This window comes from Peromyscus eremicus, chromosome 8a (genome assembly GCF_949786415.1).
Source record: "Peromyscus eremicus chromosome 8a, PerEre_H2_v1, whole genome shotgun sequence".
NCBI classification, from domain to species: Eukaryota; Metazoa; Chordata; class Mammalia; order Rodentia; family Cricetidae; genus Peromyscus; species Peromyscus eremicus.
The window spans coordinates 85,265,392-85,289,467 of record NC_081423.1 but is presented as its reverse complement, the minus strand read 5'-3'; the positions used below and the strand labels follow the sequence as shown (position 1 = coordinate 85,289,467).

Here is a 24,076-nt window from a genome sequence, read left to right as displayed (position 1 = left end):
ACTGGCCTTCAAGAAAAGTAGATAAAAGTGGACTGAGCACGGACCACGCCCACCTCCTCCCTTGCAAACGGCTGGTGTTCGGCCCCGCCTTCCGGTCCGCCCCTTCCGCTGGCTGCATGTCCGGTCCGCGTGCACGCTCGCGCATCCCGCCCGTGTGCAGCGAGCCAGCCAGTAATCGTCGCGGAGATTGGGCTAGCGGCCGAGGCTGAGGCCGAGTCGGAGCCCCGGTAGGTAGCGGCGCGTGCGAGGGGAAGCCGCCAGCCCCGGGAGGGGGCGGGCCGGGCCGGGTGGCAGCCGCGATCGCTCGCTTTGTTTCCTCCCGCGGCGCCGCGCGGGGCTGGGGCCGGGTCTGCGCGGGACCACCTCCGGAGCGCGGGATCCTGCCGCGCAGTTTGGCGCATTGTGCGCGCCTTTTTTTTTTTTTTAAAGCACATATTTGTAGCTGACCCTGGGGCGCGCGTTTTTCATCATCTTGACAACAAACCTGTGAAATCAAGTGTTATTTCCCCTGTACAGCCGTGGAAACGGAGGAACGAAAGCGTTTATAACTGGAAAGGGATGGAAAATCTGAGGTTCTGGCCAAAGCCTCCGCGCTTCCGAGCCGTGGGGTCAGACCCAGTTTTGATTTTTGAATCTAATCTCTGCCCTTTTTATTTTTGAATCCAACCCTTATCCTTTCCAATAGTATGGCCTTCCTCGCCTTGCCCACCCTCACTACCCTCAGTTTGATCATCTGAAAAATGGGGATGAAACCCATCTCAAGATCGGTGGTGGATGCTGTTTTGCATCTACCATCTGATTTTCAGACCTTGTTTTTCATGGCTTCCCTCCTCAGAAGCTGGACTAGTTAGTTTTCTAGATTCTTTAGATCTGGGGACAGAGTGAATCTCCCACTCATCCACTAGTTAAGGGCCTCACAGGAGAATCCAGGCCAGTGTGGGCTACATAAAGCAAGACCTTTGGCCCCAGATAAAAATTTAAATACGCACGTTAAAAAATTGAGGACCAGCTGGGTGGTGGTGGCACATGCCTTTAGTCCCAGCTCTCGGGAGGCAGAGGCAGGCAGATCTCTGCGAATTCGAGGCCAGCCTGGTCTACAGCGTGAGATCCAATCCAGGACAGGCACCAAAACCCTGTCTCGGAAAAAAAAAAAAAAAGAAACAAACAAAAAATTGAGGGCCTCAGAGTACCTGTCTCCTATTTTTGCTTCCCAGAGGAGGCATAGACATCTCTGGTGTTTACTTACAGAGTTTTCACAACTACTGTCATCATCCTGGATTACAGGGAAATTATTAACTGGTTACATTTAACCATTGTGTTTCACTTTTAAAGGTGATACATTGTAGTTTTGAGTGTTTACATTTTGGGTTTTCTGTGTGTATGTTTTAGTCCACAGCTTGTTAAATTGCGTACTGACCCCATACAGAGTCCGGTTAACTGAATGCCACAGCTGCTAAAAATACGGTGACAGTGAAATTATGATTGTGCAACAACCAATAATTCAGAATCCAGCACTGAATAACTTTTAGGTATTTCTGGCAATGTTTGTCAGAATTGCACCTTTGACCTCACCACAGTCTTGATTCCCAGCACAGAATGGACACTTGCTTATACACAACAAAGTCTTCTGTGTTACCAGAAGCAGTGATTTAGTTATGGAAAACAGACTTCATCATTTATTTAAATATTTATTTATTTTGGTGTTTTATAACAGGATTTCATGTGGCTTTGAACTCACTCAGTAGCCAAGACTGGCCTGAACCTTCAGCTTCCACCTCCTGAATTATAGGTGTTTTCTGAGACATGGGTCTCCTGCCCATGGTGGCTTCCAACCATTAGCTGTGTAGTAGTTGAGGATGGTCTTGAACTCCTGATCTTCATCCTTCTATCTCTAAAGTGCTGGGGTTCCAAACACATCCATGACACATTGTGATAATCTCAACCATTATCGCTACATATGTATGTACGTGTGAAATATCAAGTTTTTAAGCCAAGGGCCATAGTCCAAACGTATAGTCCCAGCGCTTGGCAGGTAGAGGTAGAAGGAAGAGATCAGGATGGTCCTGAAATATGTAGCCAGAAGGAGATCAACTTGGCTACGTGAGACCTTATCTCAAAGACCAAATAACAAATTTGCTTTGTTTCCAGGGAGGACCTAATGCTTGTTGGCCAAGAATACGCTATTGCTGACCTATATCCCCAGTCCAAGAATTTTTTTTTTAAGTGTGAGTTTTTTGCCTGAATGAGTGTTTGTGTACCGTAAGTGTGCCCGGTGGCCATGGAAGTCAGAAGAGGTCATCAGAGCCCTTGGAACTGGAGATGGCTCAATGGATTAAGACCACATCCTAGTCTTGCAGAGGACTTGAGTGTGATTCCCAGCACCCACATCAGGCAGTTTATAACTGTCTGTAACTCCAGCTCCAGGTGATCTGATATCCCTTAGTGCAACAGCGAGTCTTGTTCTAAGATATCATGGACAAGTGCCAGCATGATGAGCTCAGAAGGACAGTCTCCTGGGGCCAATTGTACTGGTGTCAATAAATGCATATTCAAAATTTAAAAAAAAAATACTTTGAAAGAAAAGTTTTTTTTGTTTTGCTTTTTTGTTTTTTGTTTTTGTTTTTGTTTTTGTTTTTGTTTTTTTAAATTTGTTAGCTTTAGGCAGGGCTTGGTGACCCACGCCTTTACTCCTAGCACTTGGGAGGCAGAGGCAGGTGGCACTCTGTGTTCAAGGCCAGCCTGGCCTACAGAGAGATCCAGGACAGTCAGGACTGCATAGAGAAACCCTGTCTGGGGAAAAAAGAAAAGGAAGAAATCCATTACTGTTTTTGCATCTTAAACTTGTGATTCAATTGGGAAAACTAAATGCTGTAGATAGTAGAAGATGTCCTGTTGCCTGCTGCTGGTTTATGTATTGACTGGTTGAGAAAGGATTTTGTTGCTCAGGCTGGTATGAGGATTCTCTTACCTCAGCTTCCCTAGCAACGGGATTAGACGTGAGCCACTGTGCCCAGCTACCTGCCTGTATTAAAAAGGCAAGAATAGTTCTTGGGGGTGGGGGAAGTATGGGGATGGAATTTGTAAAATGCTTTGATCAAACAATGCTGTTTCCAAAAGAATGTCTGAAATTTGTAATGACCAACTTCAGCAGTTCCTTCCCAGGCTCCAGGGCAGCCCCCAACTGTGGTTCAGTTAGGTAATGCACTGGTGTTTCCTTATGTGAGATATGGTTATAAAGGAAACACGAAGAGTCTCTGCTTGGTCCTACTTAGAAGGTCACACAAGAGGGGAAACTATTATCTGAAAAGTCGATGTATTAGCCGGGCAGTGGTGGCACATGCCTTTAATCCCGGCACTTGGGAGACAGAGCCAGGCGGATCTCTGTGAGTTTGAGGCCAACCTGGGCTACAGAGTGAGATCCAGGACGGGCACCAAAGCTACACAGAGAAACCCTGTCTTGAGAAACCAAAAAAAAAGAAAAGAAAAGAAAAAAGGCAATGTATTTTCCACAAATGAAGGTTTAAAGTCAAAAAAGATTGCCTTGGTGCCCGTACAGGTGGTGTGGAGCAAGTGATGGGGGGAGATGTTGGATTTATAGCAGAAGTTCAGGCTGGTGGCAGTGAACTTGTGACTGACTCACTTCATGTTCCCATAGGCACTTGGAGCTAAAAAAAAAACCCAACAAAACAAAAACCTCATCATATTAATATACCCTACAAAAGGCATTAACTTCATCAAAAGCCATGCCTTTAATGACCATTTGTGTGCGAACCTTTGCAAAGACACGGACTGATGACAAAAGCCTGTTACTGTCTGCAGACTTCAGGTAGCTCTCAGGGTGAAGTCTAAGCAGAAAGATGAAGTTGTAGTTTTGACTGAGAAGATATCTGATTTTGTTAATGTCTGCAGACTTCAGGTAGCTCTCAGGGTGAAGTCTAAGCAGAAAGATGAAGTTGTAGTTTTGACTGAGAAGATATCTGATTTTGTTAATGATTTTCATCATGACTTAGCCCTTCCAAAACTTACTTCTCAGATATTATCAAAGAACTCAATGATTTAAGTATGTCTCCTCAAGGAGGAAAGTGTAACATCTATTGTTATAAGATAAAATGGAAAGTTTTACTTTAAAAGTTAACATGGAAGAACAGAGTGGAAAATGCGTATTTAGAAATCTTTATAACTATAGAAGATTTTAAATTGAAAACAACCTTCCCCAAAATTTAATTGTAAGAGTGATAATTGAACATCTGAAGTCCTTGGACACAGTTTTAGAATTTTTTTTTCAAATTTTAATTTTAAAAACTATATTGGGTTTATTTATAAGCTCTACTTATGGTCCATAAACTATTATCCTTGCCATTAAAGTTCAGTTTCCAGGGCTGGGTGGACGGCTCGGGGTGAAAGCACTTACTGTGCAAGCGTGAGGACCTGAGTTTGAATCCCAGCTGGGTGGGCATAGCTAGATGCCCGTGCTGGAGGCAGGGACCCGGGAAGATAGCAGGAGAATCGTTACTGGGGCTTGTGCCTACTCCAGGTTTGATGAGACCCCGAACAGGACTAAAACAGCATGCTCTGCATGTGCACACACCACATATAACACAAATGAATTCTTTTTTGGTTTTTCGAGACAGGGTTTCTCTGTGTAGCTTTGCGCCTTTCCTGGAACTCGCTTTGGAGACCAGGCTGGCCTCGAACTCACAGAGATCCGCCTGGCTCTGCCTCCCGAGTGCTGGGATTAAAGGCGTGCGCCACCACCGCCCGGCCATTTTTTTTAGATTCAGATATTTTATGTGTATGAATGTTTTGTCTGCATGTACATCTGTGCACCAAGTGTGTACCTGGGTCCTGAAGAAGTCAGAAGACGGCGTCAGAGCCTTGGGAACATGAATTACAGATTTTTAAGTTCGATTTCCAAAAATTTCTAAAATGGCCTTTAAAAAAAAGAAAGAAAGAATGGGGCAGTGATGGCCCACAGCTTTAGTTCCAGCACTTGGGAGGCAGAGGCAGGTGGATCTCTGTGAGTTCAAGGCCAGCCTGGTCTACAAAGTGAGTTCCAGGACAGCCATGGCTGTTATGCAGAGAAACCCTGTCTCGAAAAAAACATTTAAAAAAAAAAAAAAGAGAGAGAGAAGAAAAGAAAACTGGCCAGGCCTGGTGTTGCAGGCTTTTAATCCCAGCACTCAAGAGGCAGAGGCAGGTGGATCTCTGAGTTTGAAGCCAGCCTGGTCTACATAGTAAGTTCCAAGACAGCCAGGGCTACATAGTGAGATCCTATCTCAAAAAATCAAAAAATAAATGATTTTATGCACACTCCTGCCATTTTGTGCTGTGTGTTGATGAGAAGCAGTTGGTAGTTTCAGCATTCATAGTTTATTTGGTCTTGTTTTCCCTTGCTAGCTTCACACTTTTCCTACCTGTCATGTGTCCTGGGATTTCAGCTGTGCACTGTCACACCTGGCTTAGCATCGATGATCCTAAAATCAGGGTATCAGTCGACTTGGGGAAATGATGCTCATGTCCTGCATATCGGCCAAGATTAATCATTTATGTAAAAGTAAGCAAGCATGCCAATCTCCTTAGCATTCGCATTTGTTCACATCTTTAATAAATGGCATCATTTCAAATAAAAAAAACGAGGGGGTGGGAGGGAGAGAGGACTAAGCAGTTTAGAGTGCTTGCTGCTCTTCCGGAGGACTCAAGTTTGGTCCCCACACCCACACTGGACAATTCAGACACCTTTTGCTCTCCTTGGGGATCGGCACACACATGGCATATTATACTTACAGAGTATACACAGAAAAGGGAAATAAATGTTAAAATGAGGATTGGAGAGATGGCTTAGTGGGTAAAAGTGTCTGCTGTTGAGTCTAGCAACCCTAGTTCAGTCTCGGGGTCCACATGGTGGAAGGAAGAAGCAGACTTCCATCAGTAGTCATACAACCTCCACGTGCGTGCTGCGGCAGGAAATGTAAACATTCCCTGGGCAACAGTGGGTTGCTAGTGGGAAAAGGCTGGGTTTGAATGGCAGCAGTGTTAGGATAGGTCTGGGGAGATGGCAGAAGGTGGAAGATGAGGCTAGTAAGCAAACTAGGCGGGTCCATTGAGTGGTGTCCTGGATTCCGTCCGGGTTCCCTGTTAACGCAACAGCAGAGCCAGGAGCCGGAGACTGCTCTGCAGTTAGGGTCAAGTGATAATTTTGCAGAGGACCTGGCTTTAGTTCCCAGAACACACATCAGGCAGCGCAACAGCTGTTTGTAACTCCAGTTCCGGCAGAGCCAGTGCCCTCTTCTGGCCTCTGAGAGCTTCAGGTGTGCATGTGTACATATGTACATGCAGGCAAACACTCACACATAAAACCAGAGGTTTGTTTTAAAGCAGTTCCTTGGTATACATATAATTTTACCATTTGTGAAAATTAAAGCAAATGTGCATACTACTGAGATAGATATGACTGTTTATTTTTAGACAAAAATTTGAGTCTTGGAGGCCGTAGAGATAGCCCAGCTGATAAAGGTGCTTGTTGCCAAGCCTGTCAACCTGAGTTTGAGCTCCTCAACTGACCCCCCCCCCCCAGATAATTTTTAAACTTATTAAATCTTGGCAGAGAGATGGCTCAGCAGTTAGGAATACTTGTGGCTCTTACAGAGGATTCAGGTTTGATTCTTTTTTTTTTTTTTGGTTTTTCGAGACAGGGTTTCTCTGTGTAGCTTTGCGCCTTTCCTGGAACTCACTTGGTAGCCCAGGCTGGCCTCGAACTCACAGAGATCCGCCTGGCTCTGCCTCCCGAGTGCTGGGATTAAAGGCGTGCGCCACCACCGCCCGGCTCAGGTTTAATTCTTAGCACCCTCAGGGTGGTTCACAGGCCTATGTGATTCCAGTTCCCTAGAATCTGATGCCTTCTGACCTCTGGACACCAAGACACATGTGGCATGCAAACACACAAAATATATAAACCTAATAAAAAAAACTTAAATTTTGGCTAAAAACTTGAAAAACCTGCAGGATGTAGAAGATTTCCAGTGTTTTTCAGAGTTACCATTAATTTGTTTTGAGACGGGTTACGTGATAACTGGCAGAGGAGGTCGCTCTCCCTCCATCTTGTAGGGGGTAGAACCAAGGTCATCATGCTTGGCAGCAAGGTCTTGACACACTAAGCCATTTTCACTGGCCCAACTTTGAACACCTGACCTCCCTGCCTCCCTCCATCTCCCTGCCTTTTAGTTCTGGGATTACAAGTGTGAGCCACCAAACCTGGTTTATGCTGTGCTGGGACAGCACCCATCCCTCTGGGCATGCGAGGCAAGCACTCTACTAACAGAGCTAAGCTGCCAGGCCTCCATACTTTCTGTAAGACCATCATTCTGCATGTACAGTAAGAACATTGCGGTTCAAGCCGGGTGCTGATGGCGCATGCCTTTAGTCCTGGTACTCAGAGGCAGGAGGATCTTTGTCAGTTCGAGGCCAGCCTGGTCTACAGAGCGAGTTCCAGGACAGGCACCAAAGCTACACAGAGAAACCCTGTTTCAAAAAACCAAAAATAAAAAATAAAAAATATTGCAGTTCATAGCGTATACTAACCCAGGTGTGCAGATACTGCTTCTTAGTACTTTGGACTGTGCATATGAGGTGAGAGTATGTTGGGTATTCAGGACCGGGGTGCAGTGAAGTTCTGTGCTACGGTATGGTTTAGCACTAGAGGAAGCGCCTTGGTTCATTTTCATTCATGTTGGCCATTGCACATTCATAATCCTTTTACTGCTGCCAAATTTTGTCACCCTCACATTGAGTTACACTTCTCTAGGTGGGTTGTTACCTGTAGCTTACGTGTAACTGACTGGGTTCTAAGCGTGAGGCAGGTTACAATAAACAGGTGTATAGTGTGTCGGCTGTGAAGAGAAGGGAAGCAGACCGCAGAGCAAGGCAGGGTGCTGTTCACATACTTGAGGACAGTGTCACTTAGATGACAGTGAGGCAGAGAGGAGAGTTCAGTGGGCAGCGCATTCTTTTTTTAAATTTTTATTTATAAGGCGTGTGTGAGTTAGGGTGTGTGTGCTCAGAGGTCAGTCTGAGGAGTTGGTTCCCTACCCAGGGTTCCCTGGATTATCAGAATCAGGCCTGATAGGCAAGCCCTTGGACCTGCCGCCCAGCCTGCCCACGAGGAGCAGTGTGCTCAGCACAGTCAAGGAGCTCTGTGACCAGCAGGGGATGGGTCAGCAAGACGAGGGATGATGGGGAACCCATGATGTGCCCATGAGGCCTGTGAAGGACTCTGCACGGCCTTGACTTTCACTGGAGGGAGACAGGAGTGCCTGGGGAGTTTTTGAGGGCTGAGCTGAGCTGACACTGGCTGGACCAGCAAGTTTGATCCCAGGAGTCCATGGTGACAGGAGAGACCCACTCCCAAAAGTTGTCATGTCACTTCCACACTCAATCTGTGGCACTCTCCCTCCCTTCTCCATTTTTCCTCCCTCCCTTCCTCCCTTCTTGAGACTTGCTGTGTAGCCCAAACCAGTGGGAAGATAGGAGATTTCAGTGACTGGGACATCACACTCTGAATTGGGGGAGATGACGTGACCATGACCTCTGTCCTCTCATTTAATTCTGACAAGACTCTTGTGAGAAGTCATAACTAATCCTATTTTTCACTCAATTAAAGGGAAGTTATGAATGCTGAAGGAAATTGCCCAAGGCCAAATAGCAAGGGACTGAGCTGAGTTCCCAAGGTCCTTCTGATTACAAAGCCTTTTGGGGTGGGCCTTCCCCATGCCCCGTTTTCTGCATTAATGTCTGCATAGCAGCCCGGTCCATGCACACCCTGCCCATCCATAGCTGCTCCTTGGAGTGCTGGTGTGTGCTGAGAACAGACCATTTCCTCCCAGGCAGAAGGAAAGATTGACCCCCCTTTTGATACTCCCTCCAAGTAATGGGCAGCTCAGAGGAAGCTGTGGCTCAATAGACCTAGCAGAAAGGAGAACTTGAACTCCAGGTTTAAACAACAAACCCTCACCAATAATGACCGGTCAGGAGTGGGGAAAGTGTATAAAAATAGCACTTAATAGTTAACCGGCAAGCAATATATTTTTTCAGTCATTGGTTCTACAAGAAAATAATTGGGTCCCAAGACAGGCATGACTCGTTTTCATGAATGATTATATTGATCATTGGAGGAAAATGGGTACATCCCTTTTGGAAAGCATTTGAAGGAGAGAAGTGGCCAGCTGGCCAGACATGCCCAGTGTGACACCCTGAGAAGTGAGCTGCTCACTAATGAGCAGCCAGGTCCTGGCCTGGTGCAAGCAGGCTGCGGCAGCAGAAGCCTCATAGGGTATTTTCAGCTCTTGCGGGGGAGGTGTGGTTACTCAAGTAGCATTTCCTCCTGTTCGGCCCACTGAGGGTACTCTGGGAATGATCTGCTAACAGTGATCACCATGCTCAAATGACATAGAATGCAGACCAAGAGACTGATTCTAGCCTCTGGTTTGCTACTTACAGGAGCATGTGACCCCAAGTGTTTCCCGTCTCTTTCCCCAGGCATTATTCCAGTAGTTACCAGAGACTCCCTCTAACCGGGCATGGTTATACACATCTGCAATCCAGTATTCAGGGGTTTTGGGTAAAGAGGATTGCTACAAGTTAGAGGCTAGCCTAGGCCACATTGGAAGACCATGTCTCACAAACAAAAGAAACATTCCATCTATGGAATAGTAGGTGTCCTTAGTTCCAAATTACATATGAAGAAACTGAGGCAAAGAAAGATAAGTAACTTAATGTGGCCACATATTAAATGAGACATTGAACGTCATGCAAGATGCTGGAGATGGGAACAAATTAGATGTAGTTTGTGGCTTTGTAGAGCTTGTTTTATGTGACACTTCAAAATAGTCATGCACAGGGACTGATAAATGACTCAGGAACTTGTCTTGGGCTCATAGGGAACCTAAGTTTGGGTCCCTGCACCCAACTGCCTGTAACTCCAGCTCCAAGGGGATCCAGTGCCTCTGGCCTCTGCAGGCACCTGCACTTACATGCTCATCTTTAAAAAATAGTCATGGACAAAAAGTCACACAAATGAAAGTGCAAAGCATGAGTGCATGGCAGGCAGAGTGGGTGGACTGGCAGGCAGAGTCAGGCCTCTGGTGCTGGACAGGGTTGTAGCTCACACACCCGGTGACTTACCTCTTGCTAATTGAAGGCCTTAGCTCACTCAGATTTCTCTGGTCCCTCATTCAAGACAGCAAATGCCCCCCCCCATCTTCCCAGCACCACTCCTAATCCCCCCCCCACTCCAGACTGAGCTGCTGATTTGGTAGGGTCAGTTAATAGTGGGTGTGGGATAAAGAGTCAGACAGCAAGAGTTATCAGGAACAGCATGCCTGGAGGTCTTGCGATGGAGAAGCAGCAGAGTAGGCCTGTGGAGTTAGGTCAGCAGTGAGGCCTCTGTCTAGAGGTGTGTAAGGCAGCCCACTCATTTCCAAAGAGAAACCAGAGGAAGTTCCAAGAGATTTCTCTCCAAATGTCCTTTCTTTGTCTTCTCTGGTTTACTGGGGCCCAAGAGAGAATGATAGAAGGGCACATTGGAGTAGCTCCATGAGGGCCCACCGCTCCAGAGCACAATAGAACGGGGGAGCTGCCTCATAGGTCTTCGGGCTCACAGAGGATTTGGGGTGTAGACACTGCTGTCTCAAAGACTGTTTGCCTTTCTCTTTGTATCTGTGCTTCTCCCTTGACATGAAAAGGAGGGAGGGAGGAGGCAGCATTGGCTGTGGCTCTCCTGGGTTAGCATCCTGCTTTTCTCCTGGCCCTGCCCTGGCCAGTGATCCCATGCTGAATTCCTGGCACTAGCTCCCCATTTCCCTTCTCTGGACCTTTAGCTTTCCTCCAGCCAAGGCAGCTCTGAGAACAGCCTATGGTCCTGCAGAGGAAGAGAGCCAGGCCTTGGGTCGACAAGTGCTTGCTGCCAAGCATGACAATCTGAGTTCATCCACAAGACCCACATGGTAGGAGAGGACCAGTCTTTAAGTTGTCCTCTGACCTCTACACATACACAGACATGCTACATGTAACTTTTGTTTATTCGAGGCAGGGTCTCACTAAGTAGTTCTCACTAAGTTGTCCTGGAACTCACAGAGATCCGCCTGTCTCTACCTCCTGAGTACTGGGATTAAAGACGTGTGCTACCACCGCCAGACTATGCATGTAATTTTTAAGAAAAGAGAGAATGGGGCCTCTATGGTCATGGTATTTCTTGATTTACCAGCTGAGCATTTTTGACTCTTTCAGGAGAGGAAGAAATCATCTGTGACACAGCCTCTCTCAGGATCTGATACTGTGCAGGGCCCTTTGCGTACAGGGGTGGAAACTGAAGCCCAGAAAAGGCTAGGCCTCTGGGGCTCCATTGTTGGTCATTTGCAGAGCGCTTCCACTCTGGCCCAGGCTTCTTAGCTCCTTGAGGGCACATAGGTAGCTTCACAGGTTCATAGACAGGGACCCAGGCCTCTCTGTGTAGCCCATAACCGTCCCTCTTAGCCAGTGCTTCTACCTGGCTGGTTTCTATTTAAGGCTGGTGTCCAGTCTGGGTTCTCCATCTCTCTTTGAAAGCTTTGCAGAGGACTCAGATTTGGCCAGGCTTAGAGGGTGGCTGTGAGGTTCTGCCTCAGCAATAGTTCAACAGGGCAAGTGAGGTGGATTCTGGAAAATAACGGCTTGATTAGCAACAGAGGTTGTTAAAGGTGGCTATTCATGTGAGCTTGGGGGAGCTGTTGACAGGTTTAGTGGTACTTGGAATTTGGTATAAGCCTTGCTTTCTGCCTTGCTAGGCTTTGGAAGGACAGTGGGCTGTAGTTTAGCTTCATTTCCTGGCACAGCCTAATCTATGGACAGCCTAGAGTGCAAAGGGGCTTTTGGGCCGGGCAGCACCAGTATCACCTAACTGGTCCTGCTCCCCACTGGCACTCTGTTGCTCCCAGCTGTTTTCATTTGTTCCCATCTGTCTCCACTTTTCCCACAGGGCAAGACCTGTGGTTTCCATGGGTTGTCGAGAGGTCCCTGGCACATGGCTGCAAAGCACAGAGGGGCTTAGTCAGCAGCTGGTGAGGGAGTGAGTCACCAAGGGCTTGCTGGACAGGAACAGCTGGTTCTTACCCATCCCCTTCAAGCCAGCAGCCAAGGGCCTCCCTGTGCACGTATTCCTCAGTCTCCTCGGTCTTCCTTGTGAAGGCAGAGTCTGGCTGTTTCCAGATGCGGGCTGAAGGCACAGGAGCCACAGGAGCCTGCACTTTACATCTGTGTCTTGGACATTGAACGCAAACACCCTTCCTCCCTTTCTGTAGAACAAAACAGTATGATAATCAAGAATCAGCTACTAGGAGTAATGTACATACAGACAATCCTAGTACTTGGGAGGATCAGGAGTTCAAGGTCATCCTCAGCTATCTAGTGAGTTCAAAGCTAGTCTGAGCAGGTTTCTTCCTCTGCTCCTCACTATGTACTACTGTAAATGAAGAGCTAGGATCTGTTCTGAGCCCTGCTGTATGCCAGAATTGCCGAGGCTGCTCTATCCCCAGAGACTGGATTCCATTCCATTCTCAGGAGGAGTCTGGGCAGCTCTGTGGACATGGGTTGAGGTCAGCCTGGCTTAGATGGTCTTCCAAGTCCCTTCAGCTGAGTCTGGCAGTCAGTCGGTGGCTTCTCATGTGGGAAGCTGGCCCTTATCTCTGTGTTCAGATCCCACTCGCCCACTCAACTGGTGTTCAGGAAAAGAGGGACTTCTAGAAATGTTCCTACCAAACCCCCTTCTCACCAGAATGTGACTCTGGGTACATGCATGTCAGTGGTAATAATAAGAAGCTGATTTAAGGCCAGCAGGGTGAGTAAGCAAATGAAGACGCTCAGCACATTTCTTTGGTACACACATGCTGGAAGCAGATTTGCACACCAGTGGATGCACTGTTTTTACATAAATCATTCACTCTTTGGTTTTTGTTTTGATGTGTGTGAGTGTTTTGTCTGAATATATGTATTTATACCAGGTGTGTGCCCGGTGCCTGCAGAGGCCAGAAGAGGGTGCCAAGCCCTTTGAACTGGATTTACAGGTGGTTGTGAGCCACCATATGGGTGCTGGGAATCAAACCTGGGTCCTCTGGAAGAGCAGCAACTGCTCCTAACCCCTGAGCCATCTCTCCAACCCTTTCTTGCCTTTTTGAGGCAAGGCTTTGCTATGTATACCAGGCTGGCCTCAAACTTGTAATAATCCTCTTCCCTCTTCTCCTGAGTGCTGGGGTACAGGAGTACATCACACTGAGCAGGATTTTAATTCAATCAGGGCTGCATATTTGGTATTATAGGATGTAGACTATCTTCAGTGTTCTTCAGAGACGATGATTCTTTAATTTTCTGAGCAGCAATGCTGACAACACTCGCATATGAGTACAGAGTATAAAATGGTACAGGCATGTGTAGGGCTATTTCAGAAGTTGTTGGAAATTGTGCCTTAATTCTGCCCAAATTCATTTCATAATTTTTTTTTAGATGAAACTCAAGTCAGCAACTCAAACAGCAATTTTTTATTTTATTTTATTTTATTATTTATTTATTTATTTATTTATTTTTTTTTGGTTTTTCGAGACAGGGTTTCTCTGTGTAGCTTTGCGCCTTTTCCTGGAACTCACTTGGTAGCCCAGGCTGGCCTCGAACTCACAGAGATCCGCCTGGCTCTGCCTCCCGAGTGCTGGGATTAAAGGCGTGCACCACCACTGCCTGGCCTCAAACAGCAATTTTTAAAATCAAACATTTTGGTGATATTCTCCAAAGATTTACTGATATGATACTTAAATGCCAAGAATGACAGTGGGAAAATACTGTCTTTTCTGTAATTAACCACTGTGTTGCTGTATGAGCAGAGACTTCTGAGTGTAGAGGGAAAGACTGTAGTTCATAGCACAGGAGTCTCACAGGTGAGGCCAGCAGTGTGTGCTGGCACTGAAGAGCATCATGGCATGTGTGGAGAAGTCATGGCATGGGCAAGAGCTGCCAGGAACATAGTGAAGCCATTTTGTGAGTTTTATTTTAGTTGTTTGAAATTACTTCTAAAAAAAAGTGTGTGTGGGGCTGGAGAGATGGCTCAGAGCACTGAGCAGCACTGGCTGTTCTTTCAGAGGTCCTGAGTTCAATTCCCAGCAACCACATGGTAGCTCACAACCATCTACAATGAGATCTGGTGCCTTCTTCTGGCCTGCAGGCTGAACACTCACTGTATACATACATAATAAATAAATAAAATCTTTTTAAAAAAAAAAGTGTGTGTGTGTGCGTGCGTGTGTGGTCCACGCACATGTGAAGGTCAGAGGACAACTCAAGAGCGTCGGTTCTCAGTTCTTCCACCGTGTGGGCCCCAGGACTGGACTCACTGCCAGCCTGCCGGCAGACACCATCACCTGCCGCGCCATCTCTCCGGTCCCCCAGCCCTTCTTGTTTGGGTTTTCTTCTCTGTTAGAAATAAAGTCTCAGGGCTGGAGAGATGGCTCAGAGGGTAAGAGCACTGTTCTTCCAGAGGTCCTGAGTTCAATTCCCAGCAACCACATGGTGGCTCACAACCATCACAATGAGATCTGATGCCCTCTTCTGGCCTGCAGGCATGCAGAAAGAATACTGTATACATAGCAAATAAATAAATATTAAAAAAAAAAAAAAGAAGAAGAAAGAAAGAAAGTCTCACTCTGTAGCCCAGTCCTTAATGTCCTAAGTGTTGGGATTTTAGGATTGTGCTGTCACACCTAGTTGAAAAGCTGTGCTTGAGGGACAGCAGCAGAGATGGGAACCAAGACACTGATGCCACATTCTCTGTCACAAAGCTTCAGCTGAATGGTCTTAAGTTTCTTTTTGTACAATTGAATGCTGTCCTTAACCCCTTTTGTTGAGGGGGAGACTACCTGGGGTGACAGCGTCCTCAGGTTAACTTTTCAAATGTGGCATTCTTTAGTTAGTTCTCTGTTTGGGCTCCAAGTCTGTGGTAGATGCTCGTCTTTCTCTGCCCTGGCCCATGTGAGAATGAGCTAGGCAGATGTAAACTTGTAGGTTGGTTTCTTGCTATCCTGTGCCACACCCACGTGCCCCCCCCCCCCCCCACACACACACTTGTGTCTTCAGGAGAGGCAAGCTCATTTCCATGTGAGTCCAGGCAAAGTATAATTAGGACAGTAAATCTGCAGGTTAGCAAAAGTTGTCCTGACCAATGAAGCCCTCCCAAGAAAGGCATGTACTCACACTAGAAAATTAAAATGTGAAAAAAGACGTAACGAAACTGAGACGGTGCCACAGACCTGTCTTTAGTCCCAGGTACTTGGAAACCTAAGGCAGGAGGATGGTGAGTTGAAGGCCTGCAGGCACCCACTAATGAGCCCCTGGGGAGTAGCTTATTGGGGCAGCACTTGCCCAGCGTGCACCAGGCCCCAACGTCCAGCCTGCACCGACACACACACACAGTACTGGAAATTTCTTCTCAGAAGCAGCCCCAGAACCCCCCACGCCCTGGACCAGGCCCTGCCCACCCTGCTGTGTCCTCCTTCAGCCCTTGTGGCCAGTGCTGACCGGGCCTGAATGTCTCTTGACAACAGGTTTTCCAGCCTGGTGGAGCAGCTGATTGGCAAGTGTGCCAACTGTCCAGTGTTTCCTGGCTCCTACTCTGCCAGTCTCTCTCTCCTGGGAAGATGTTCCTGGTGGGCCTAACAGGAGGCATTGCCTCAGGCAAGAGCTCCGTCATCCAGGTGTTCCAACAGCTGGGTTGTGCTGTGATCGATGTAGACGTCATTGCCCGGCACGGTGAGTTGGACCCATTGTACACAGCAGCTTCCCCTCGGCTTCCTCTCTTCCATCAGCCTCCTCTTTCTATCTTCTTGGGGCATTCAGAGAGTGAGACTGTCCTGGGCGGGTTGCCTGTCTCTGCTCCAGCTTGCCCTTAAGGCCCTTCTGTTTATCCTTCATTCTCCCTAAGAGTCCATTCTTCCCAAACTCAGCTCCATCCCTGGCTTGAGGGATTCTATGTGCTCTGCTCATTCCAGTGGAAGGAAACAGCCTTGGGTCTCCCATCAGTTTGCCTCTGGTCATTCGGGGTCTTCTGGATGGCTGGAGGCTGTGAAATGACCCAGCCTCTTCGTCTCACAGTCGTCCAGCCAGGGTACCCTGCTCACCGGCGTATCGTAGAGGCCTTTGGCACTGAAGTCTTGCTGGAGAATGGTGACATCGACCGCAAGGTCCTCGGAGACCTGATCTTTAACCAGCCTGATCGTCGGCAGCTCCTCAACTCCATCACTCATCCTGAGATCCGCAAAGAAATGATGAAGGAGACCTTCAAGTACTTTCTCCGAGGTGAGACTCTAGACTTGGAGCTGGAAGGGACAGACAGACAACCTCTCCACAAAGCCTCTCTCTATTTGAAGGTCCAGGGTAGGGTAGGTGGCTGTCTAGGCTGCTGAGTTCGCCCTGTTCATTGGTACTTCCCTCTGCAGGAGAGATGGGAGGGTAGAGAAGCTGGCCTAGGCCATGGAGACTTCCTGCCAGCCTCTGGTATATACGGCCTCCGGTCTGCGCCTCAGTAGGAGGCCTAGTGGCCTAGCTCCTCCATCAGTCATATTGTGGAGACTATTTCCTGGAGAGTATGGGGATCCATTTTGGTTGTCTCCAAGTTTTCCCACTATGACCATGGCCAGGCCCCTTACCCTTCATGCCTCAGGTTCTTGTGTACAGAGTAGGGACCCTCTCCCTAGCATGTTCTTTGGTCGATACTTACCTCTAAGAGTATGATAAAAAGCATGTGTGCTGTTGACCCAAGCCTCCCTTTCCTTCCCTACAGCACTGGAAAGGCTGGAGCTGGCTCCCGGCACCTGCTGCTCTAAACCTGTCCCACTGTTTGTCTCTGAGACCCTTGGCCAAAGTTGTCTTCCTTCCTCTCTCAGAAGGAGTCTGGACCCTGCCCTTGTCCTCCCCCAGTGTCTGCCAGCCCGCCGCTGTGACGCTGCTCCCCTCTGCCCACCCCAGCCTGGCACAGCCTCCTGCCTTTCATTCCTGCCCTTTGCATTTGCTCCCAGGCCAGCTCTGAGTACATTTGCAGGGCTGCGAGGCGCCAGTGGCTGCCCCCTTCTGAAATTAAGCATTGGATAATGTCACCAGCTCCAAAGCTCTCCCGTTGTGTCATCCACCCGCCTCCCCACCTCCCCAACCACCGGCACTTAAATAAAAGCCAGAGAGCTCTTTTCAGTCGGATAAGGTGAAGAATGGGGACGACAGCTGTGGCCTCCACAGTCCCAGTTTCCCCCTGATGAGGGTAACAAATACAGCTGTCAAAGTTGGGATAATCAAACGTCAGATAAGATCACCAGCTGCCGGGGAGGTCTCTGCGTAGGCAGGCGGATGTCTTAATGGAGTCAGGACAGTTTCAGGGCTTATCAAGCAGGAGAGATGTGACAGCTGAATAGCCCTTTACCGGCAAACCGAAGAGCTGGCTTCCAGCTCCCAAGAGGGACCCAGGAGAAAGGACAGTGAGAGGGGAGGGAGGAAGGGGAGAGGAGCAGGAAAGGGAGATAAGAGGCCCAGGGAGGATCTGGTCTTTTCTCTGGCTCTGAGCTGAGAGGGTGAAATGGGAGGTAAGAGGATCAGTGCCAGCCTCCCTCCTCCAGGAACAATAGCAATAACACCCATCATTTCGGGGGCGCTTGGCTGAGGGGCTTGGCTGCTGCCCAGTGGTTGCATGCATTCAGAGCTCCTGTAATCTTGCCCACCACCCTGTGAAGCAGGTATTCCTTTCATTCATTACAAAGATTAGTTTTGTTAAGGACCTGAGGTCACACGGGGTGCCGCAGACCAAGGTGTGTCAGCAGAGCTCAGGAACCCAGTGCCCTCATCAACCACAGCTTCAAGTAGGCTTCCTGAGCCGCAGGTTATGGGGAGCATCCAGCAACTAGTGTGTGGTTCTGTGGTTAAAGGGTCTGGAACAAGAGACCCTTCGGGCCCCAGGTCTCTGAGCGGCATCAGTCCCTGTCCTTATCTACTGCCTTATACCCCTTCCAACTTTGTTCATCCACACAGGGCACAAGGGGCAGCCGGAGGGCACATTACTCAGGGTGTGCCCATTGAGTGTGGGAGGGCCAGAAGTGCCTCTTCTCCACTGAGGGAACCCTGTGTTAATTCGAACCGCCTTCGCTGTTCTGGGCTGGTACAAGTCTCACAGGAAGCTGCAGAGGTAGCCATGGGACTCAAAAGGCAGCAGTGTCTGGAGCTGGCTTCCAGGAAAGGGCCTGCTCTGGGTGTTTTGAGCCAGTGTAAGATGAAATAGGGCAGAAAGGCCTCAGCATCTCCAGAAACTCTTTCCAGTTGCCTACAGCCCTGGCTGTGTATTGTCTCCAGTCAGAAATAACTTGGGGTTGAAGGTCAAGGTTTACCCTGACCACCTAGTCTCTTCTGATGCGCTGTGCTTCTTTCTGACCTCCGCCTCTTCTGCACAGAATCCCCCAGTGCCTGGGTTCTGTTGGTCCTCATCAGAACTCCTCGCCTCCACCTTCTCATTCCAAGTATCTCGTCTTCCCTGCTTTTCAAAGCCAGTCCAAATGCCAGTCCTTCTCCAAGGTCTTCCCTGGTCAGCCAGCCAGAAGTTATTTTCTGCAGCATTCTGCTCTGAATGGCATTGGAACTGGCTGGCACTCAGGGTATGTCTGTCCTTGGAAGGTCTCCCATCTGCTGGGGCATTCTCTGTGGCAGGGGCTGGTCACAAGCATCCTTCCTGGTGTCCTTGCAGAATTGAACTTGGGAGTTTTCCATCCTCTCCCCAGGGTACCGCTACGTGATTCTGGACATCCCCCTCCTGTTTGAGACCAAGAAGCTGCTCAAGTACATGAAGCACACGGTGGTAGTGTACTGGTAAGTGTGAGGCCTGGCCTCCTGACACGCTGGGAAGGACGCAGGGGAGATGTACCTGGGAAGCATCCCTTCACACTTTGCCCATGGTGTGGCCAAAGCACAAAGTGAGTTGGGGTAGTGGTACCCAAGCTTACAGAAACCAGTGATTTTTACCTGATCCTGATGCACCTGGGGCAGGTATGAGTTAAGAGGGTCCCCAGGCCTTGCTAAGTGTTTGAGAAGCGCTCCCCCTGCTGGCTATTGGAGACACTTCAGTTGAGCTGCCTGGTTTTGCCTCTGGCCGGCCACCCTGTTACTCAGTGGCTCCCTTCTTCATCCTGGAGCACTTCACAACTTCCCCAACACTCCCATGTTTACAGCTTCATTCTCTTATTTTTCAGCATGAGGTACTCATGGCAGAGGGACACTTCTGAGTTACAGAGGGAAAATGGAGGTAGTTGAAGAATGTGTTCACAATCACCAGTTGATAGCACCCACGAGAGAGTAGAATGTGTTCGAGATCACCCATGGGTAGCACCCATGAATAGAGAGCAGGATGTGTTCGAGATCACCTGTGGGTAGAGAGCTGTGTGGATGCAGCTGTCAGAAGAGTCTAAGGAAGGAGCTTTCTTCTCAGAATCCCCCAGGACAGGAAGCAAAATCGGAATTCAGGTTTGGCAAACAAGAGAATCAAGCTGCCAGAGAAATGAGTCACAGTCCCTGCGGGTGAGACTAGACGAGGCTGCAGGGTGTCTCTGCTTCCCAGAAACTTCCCAGATGTCACAAGTATGCAGACAGATAGGTGGGCCTTGGCTCTGCAGGTATTTTGGGCACAAGGTGATTCTCAAGGGATCGATGTGTGGGAGGCTCCTAGTACACTGGAACACGCAGTGCCCTGAGCATTGCCCTACCCTACCCGGATCTCTCACGGGCTGTCACTCAGTCTGAATCCCCTGAGCCTGTCAGTTCCTCCACAGGGCTGTGCCTCCCCACGTAAACCTTCAGTCTCTCCCTTGTTTGTTTTTGTGGTGATGAAGACAGAAGCCAGGCCTTGCCCATGTTAAGCAAGCACTCTAATAACTAAGCTGTATCCCAGCCTCTCTGGGCGCTTTATTCTGTTTGTGGAAGATGCAGCTGAGGTCAGGAGGGCCCTATTAAGTCCTTGGATTCTCTGTGCTTTAATAACAAAATTAGGGGGCTGTAGAGATGCTCAGCATTTAAGAGCACATGTTCAGAGGACCCAGGTTCAGTTCCCAGCATCCACATGCTGGCTCACAACATCCATAACTCCAGTTCCAGGGGATCCAACCCCTTCTGGCTTCTGTGGGCACCAAGCGCATACTTAATGCCTGTATATACATGCAGGCAAAACACTCAAAATAAAAATAAATCTCGCCGAGCGGTGGTGGCGCACTCCTTTAATCCCAGCACTCGGGAGGCAGAGCCAGGCGGATCTCTGTGAGTTCCAGGAAAGGCACAAAACTACACTGAGAAACCCTGTCTGGAAAAAAAAAAAAAAAAAAAAAAAAGAAGAGAAAGATAAATCTCTAAAAACAATTAACCTAGCTGGGCGATGGTGGCACATGCCTCTAATCCCAGCACGTGGGAGGCAGAGGCAGGCAGATCTCTGTGAGTTCAAGAAACCCTGTCTCAAACAAAACAAAACAAACAAACAAAAACCCAAATCTATATCCAGGGATCAGAAAGGGGACAGTTTGATTATTTGCTTGTCAAAGGATCTGTCTGTACCTTGTGAGCCAGCATGGAGCAGTTCCTGAAGAGTGATTGTACCTAAATGTGATCCTTAATGTTTTTGAAAAAAATTGACTTGTGAAATGAGCAAAGAAAAACTGCCATCAACAAAATCCAGCATTCGCTGTCACAGCCCTGGGGAGGCTGCTGCTGCCCTTATGTCCCTGGAGGCTCTCTGTTCTGCACCACGCCTGTGGAAGAATGCACTCCCAGGCGACTGACAGCCAGCTCCATTCTTGTCCCCAGCCACAGACATGCCTTGACTAAAGCTGGATGTGCCCACTACAGCCTCTATATAATGAGGTTAACTTTCATAGAGGAGGCTTGCTTCTGTCTGGCTTTGTTCTGTTTCTCAAGTTGTAGACAAAGGCCTGGACTGGTAAAATCCTCCCATTTTACAACAAGGAAAACTCAGACCAATGGACAGACAGACAGACCTAGATGGTGGGAAACAGCAGCTAGAGCCCACCCCTCTTGTTGTTGTTGGTAGTCTGAGGTGGTTGATAGGGCTGGGGTCCAGTTCTCCAGGACCTATCTCAGCCTGTCAGGGGGGCACCTGTGTGACCACAGGAGTAGTTTCCTAAGGGAACATGCTGTCCAAGCCTAGGTCCCAGGCTGCCTGACCTAGCTGCCCACTTGTGAATCTTGCTGCAGAGAGGCAGGCTGGGGTCCACAGTGCACTTTTGCCCTGTCCTTAGTGACCGAGACACACAGCTGGCGCGGCTGATGAAGCGGAACAACCTGAATCGTGAAGATGCAGAGGCAAGGATCAATGCCCAGCTGCCCCTGAAGGACAAGGCCCGCATGGCCAACCACGTTCTAGACAACTCGGGCGAGTGGAGCCTCACCAGACGCCAGGTCATCCTCTTGCATGCCAAGCTGGAACGCTCCATGGAGTACCTGCCACTGAGGCTCGGGTTCCTAACGGGCCTAGCAGGCATCGCCAGCCTCCTTTACCTGCTCACCCGTTACCTCCTACCTTCTTCTTAACTGGGTACACCAAGGCAGCAAGCCTTAGGCCTCCTCCTTAGAGACCTAAGTCAGGTACCATGTCCTCAACACTACATTCACTCATCCAGTCTGGGACTCAGCAGAAAGAAACTCACTATCAGGTACCCCTTCCCTCCCTCCCTAGAGCCCCTCATCCCCTAGTACCCCCTCAGAACAATATCCGTGATGGCAGGAGAACAGCGGTCTCTGTGGCCCTCACCATGGTTACAACAATGTAGCCAACAGTTTGTTGGGCTTGAGCCCTCTTGGAGCATCTGCCCTATCGTGGCCACAAACTCCCTAGTGGACCACAGCAAATCCTTCTAAACTGAAGGCCTTCTTCAAACAACTGTCTCCTGGGTTGAAGCCTTTTGCCAGGGTGCAGTGTGACTCCTCTCTCGGGGCTTTACCGCTTAGCCACTGCCTCCCACCACTGCCTCTGAGCTCTGCAATCCTGGCGTTCCCCAGGCCCCATGCTGTCTGACCTCTGTGCCTTCCTCCAGATGCTCCCTGCCCTGCAGTACCTTCCCCCTGGCTGCCCCTGGTCAGGCACCCCGTGTTTTATCTTAATCCATGGTAGAATAACCAACAAGAAACTGATTTCTCCTAGACTGTATGCCTCTAGGTGGCAGGGCTGACTCCTCTCCAGTGTACTACAGCCTGCTCTCCACTGGTGCTCAATAAATTGAATTGATCTAAAATGTCCGCTGAATTCCACTTGGCCTCTGCTCACACCGAGGAGGCCTACGCAGAGGACTCCAGCCAGGTCCGCACCTCTAGGAGGCTGGTGGAGGTGTTGGGCAGAGCACATCCATTCATCCCACAGGCCTGTTTTTTCCTTCCCCAGCCCAATTAGACCAGTACAGACATCAGCCTTCCCTCCCAGTGTCTGCAGACCTGCTGATGTGTAGATCTTGTTCCCAGCAGCCTATTAAGGCCAAAAATGAGTGTGACTAATGTGAATGTGGTAGTGGCCATTTTTAATGCCCTCTTTCACAGAGCTGCTTAAACCTCAGAGAGCAGCTCATTAACTTCCTGCACATTTCCAAGCAGCAAAAAGGGGCTGTGAGGAAGTGGAAGAGGCAGCTGGAGCTGCCTGCTCCCTCAGTTGGGTGGGGTCTAGCAGAACCTGGCAAGGGGAGAAACTCTGGACTCCAGCAGGACCCTGTAACCCGGTGAGTGAGGAAACAATTCCTGTGGCATTCTGGACACAAGGTGTGCAATAAGGACAAACTGCTGAGCATGGGGATTTGGTTTGGGTCATGCAGGTTCTGAAATGTACACTACCTGAGTCACCTCAGGAGGAGCAGCAGACCCAGGATTGGGACCCAGTTCTGTCTCTCTGCCTTTGGTTTCTGCATGGTAAGTTAAGGACATTTAAAAACCCTTTGCGAACCATGATGTTCTAACAGTTACTTCTTTCTTGGCCTGGCTCTCTAAATTTGGTGTAGAGTGTGACAAAACCTTGGTCTGGAAGGTGTGCAGAAGCCTGTGCAGTTACGCATGGTCCCTGGCAGCCTCAAGCTGCCCTGCTCCCCAGTCTCCTTCCCTTCTGACCTACTGACCAAGGTGGCTTTGGAAAAAGGCTTGCTTTCCTGGTTCTCTTGAGTGCCCGTTTAATTGGGCCCATCCACCTGGCACACAGAGCAGGTGTCCTCTCCTGTGGCCAGCAGGTGGCAGCACTCACCCAAGCGGGGATCTGGGCTTCAGAGCCTTAACTGTATCCCTATCAGGATGGTAGGCCACCTGACCCTGAGCACGTTAAGAAGACACAGGTGGAATGGGATCTGGGTGTGGTCGTGCACGCCAGTACCCCCAGTAGTAGAGAAGCTAAAGTGACAGTTCGGGGTTAGACACCAGTTTGAGCTACACAGATCTTACCTCCACCCCTCTTCAGTCCTTGGGCTGCATGCAGTTTCTAGCTTGGTCCTCATCACCCTAAGAGGAGCAATAGGATGCCTGTGGGAACTACACGTTCACCTGCCTCTTGGCAAGGGCTGAAGGCTGCAGGCAGTCCCCTCAAGCCACTTGTCTCTCCTGGTCCAAGTTGCCCAAGGCTAATTCACGGTCTTGCACTTGGCAAAGCAGTCTCCATTGTCTTCTCGTCTGCACATGGGGTGGGTGATGGAGGGGCAGAATTTTACAGAGGTTTCAGAGGGGTGGAGGTGGATGCAACCACATGCTGTGACCACCATTCTGGATTCCCAGCAGTGTCCCTCCATCAATAATACTATCCGGCAGTTATTGTAAAGGCTTCAGATGCCTTCTTTATCCTTACAGGACAAGGAGCAGAGCAAGAGAAAGCTTGGGAGAAGTTGGATGGGAGGGGGACAGTGTCTTTCCTGAGTATTCCTTGTTCTCACAAAGGCACGTGAGCTCCAGGAGTGATGGTAGACATGACCACAAGTGAGGGGATCACATGGATGGCCACTAGAGGCCCTTGAAGATG

At 49.0% G+C, this 24,076-nt stretch overlaps 2 protein-coding genes across 2 annotated transcripts in view; one reads left to right on the top strand and one right to left on the bottom strand.

Moving 5' to 3' along the window:
* Positions 1-401, bottom strand: part of Nmt1 (N-myristoyltransferase 1) — a 52,939-nt gene extending 52,538 nt beyond the window's left edge. The window contains exon 1 of the mRNA XM_059270732.1: positions 54-401. Coding sequence (XP_059126715.1) covers positions 54-401 — 348 coding nt within the window. The remainder of the gene's footprint in view (positions 1-53) is intronic.
* Positions 101-22,590, top strand: Dcakd (dephospho-CoA kinase domain containing). The gene is made up of 5 exons (XM_059271911.1): positions 101-227; positions 15,612-15,816; positions 16,159-16,362; positions 18,819-18,906; positions 21,336-22,590. Exons 2-5 carry the CDS (start codon positions 15,705-15,707, stop codon positions 21,625-21,627), a joined length of 696 nt encoding a protein of 231 aa, XP_059127894.1. The 5' UTR covers positions 101-227; positions 15,612-15,704; the 3' UTR covers positions 21,628-22,590.
* Positions 22,591-24,076: the final 1,486 nt, after the last annotated feature.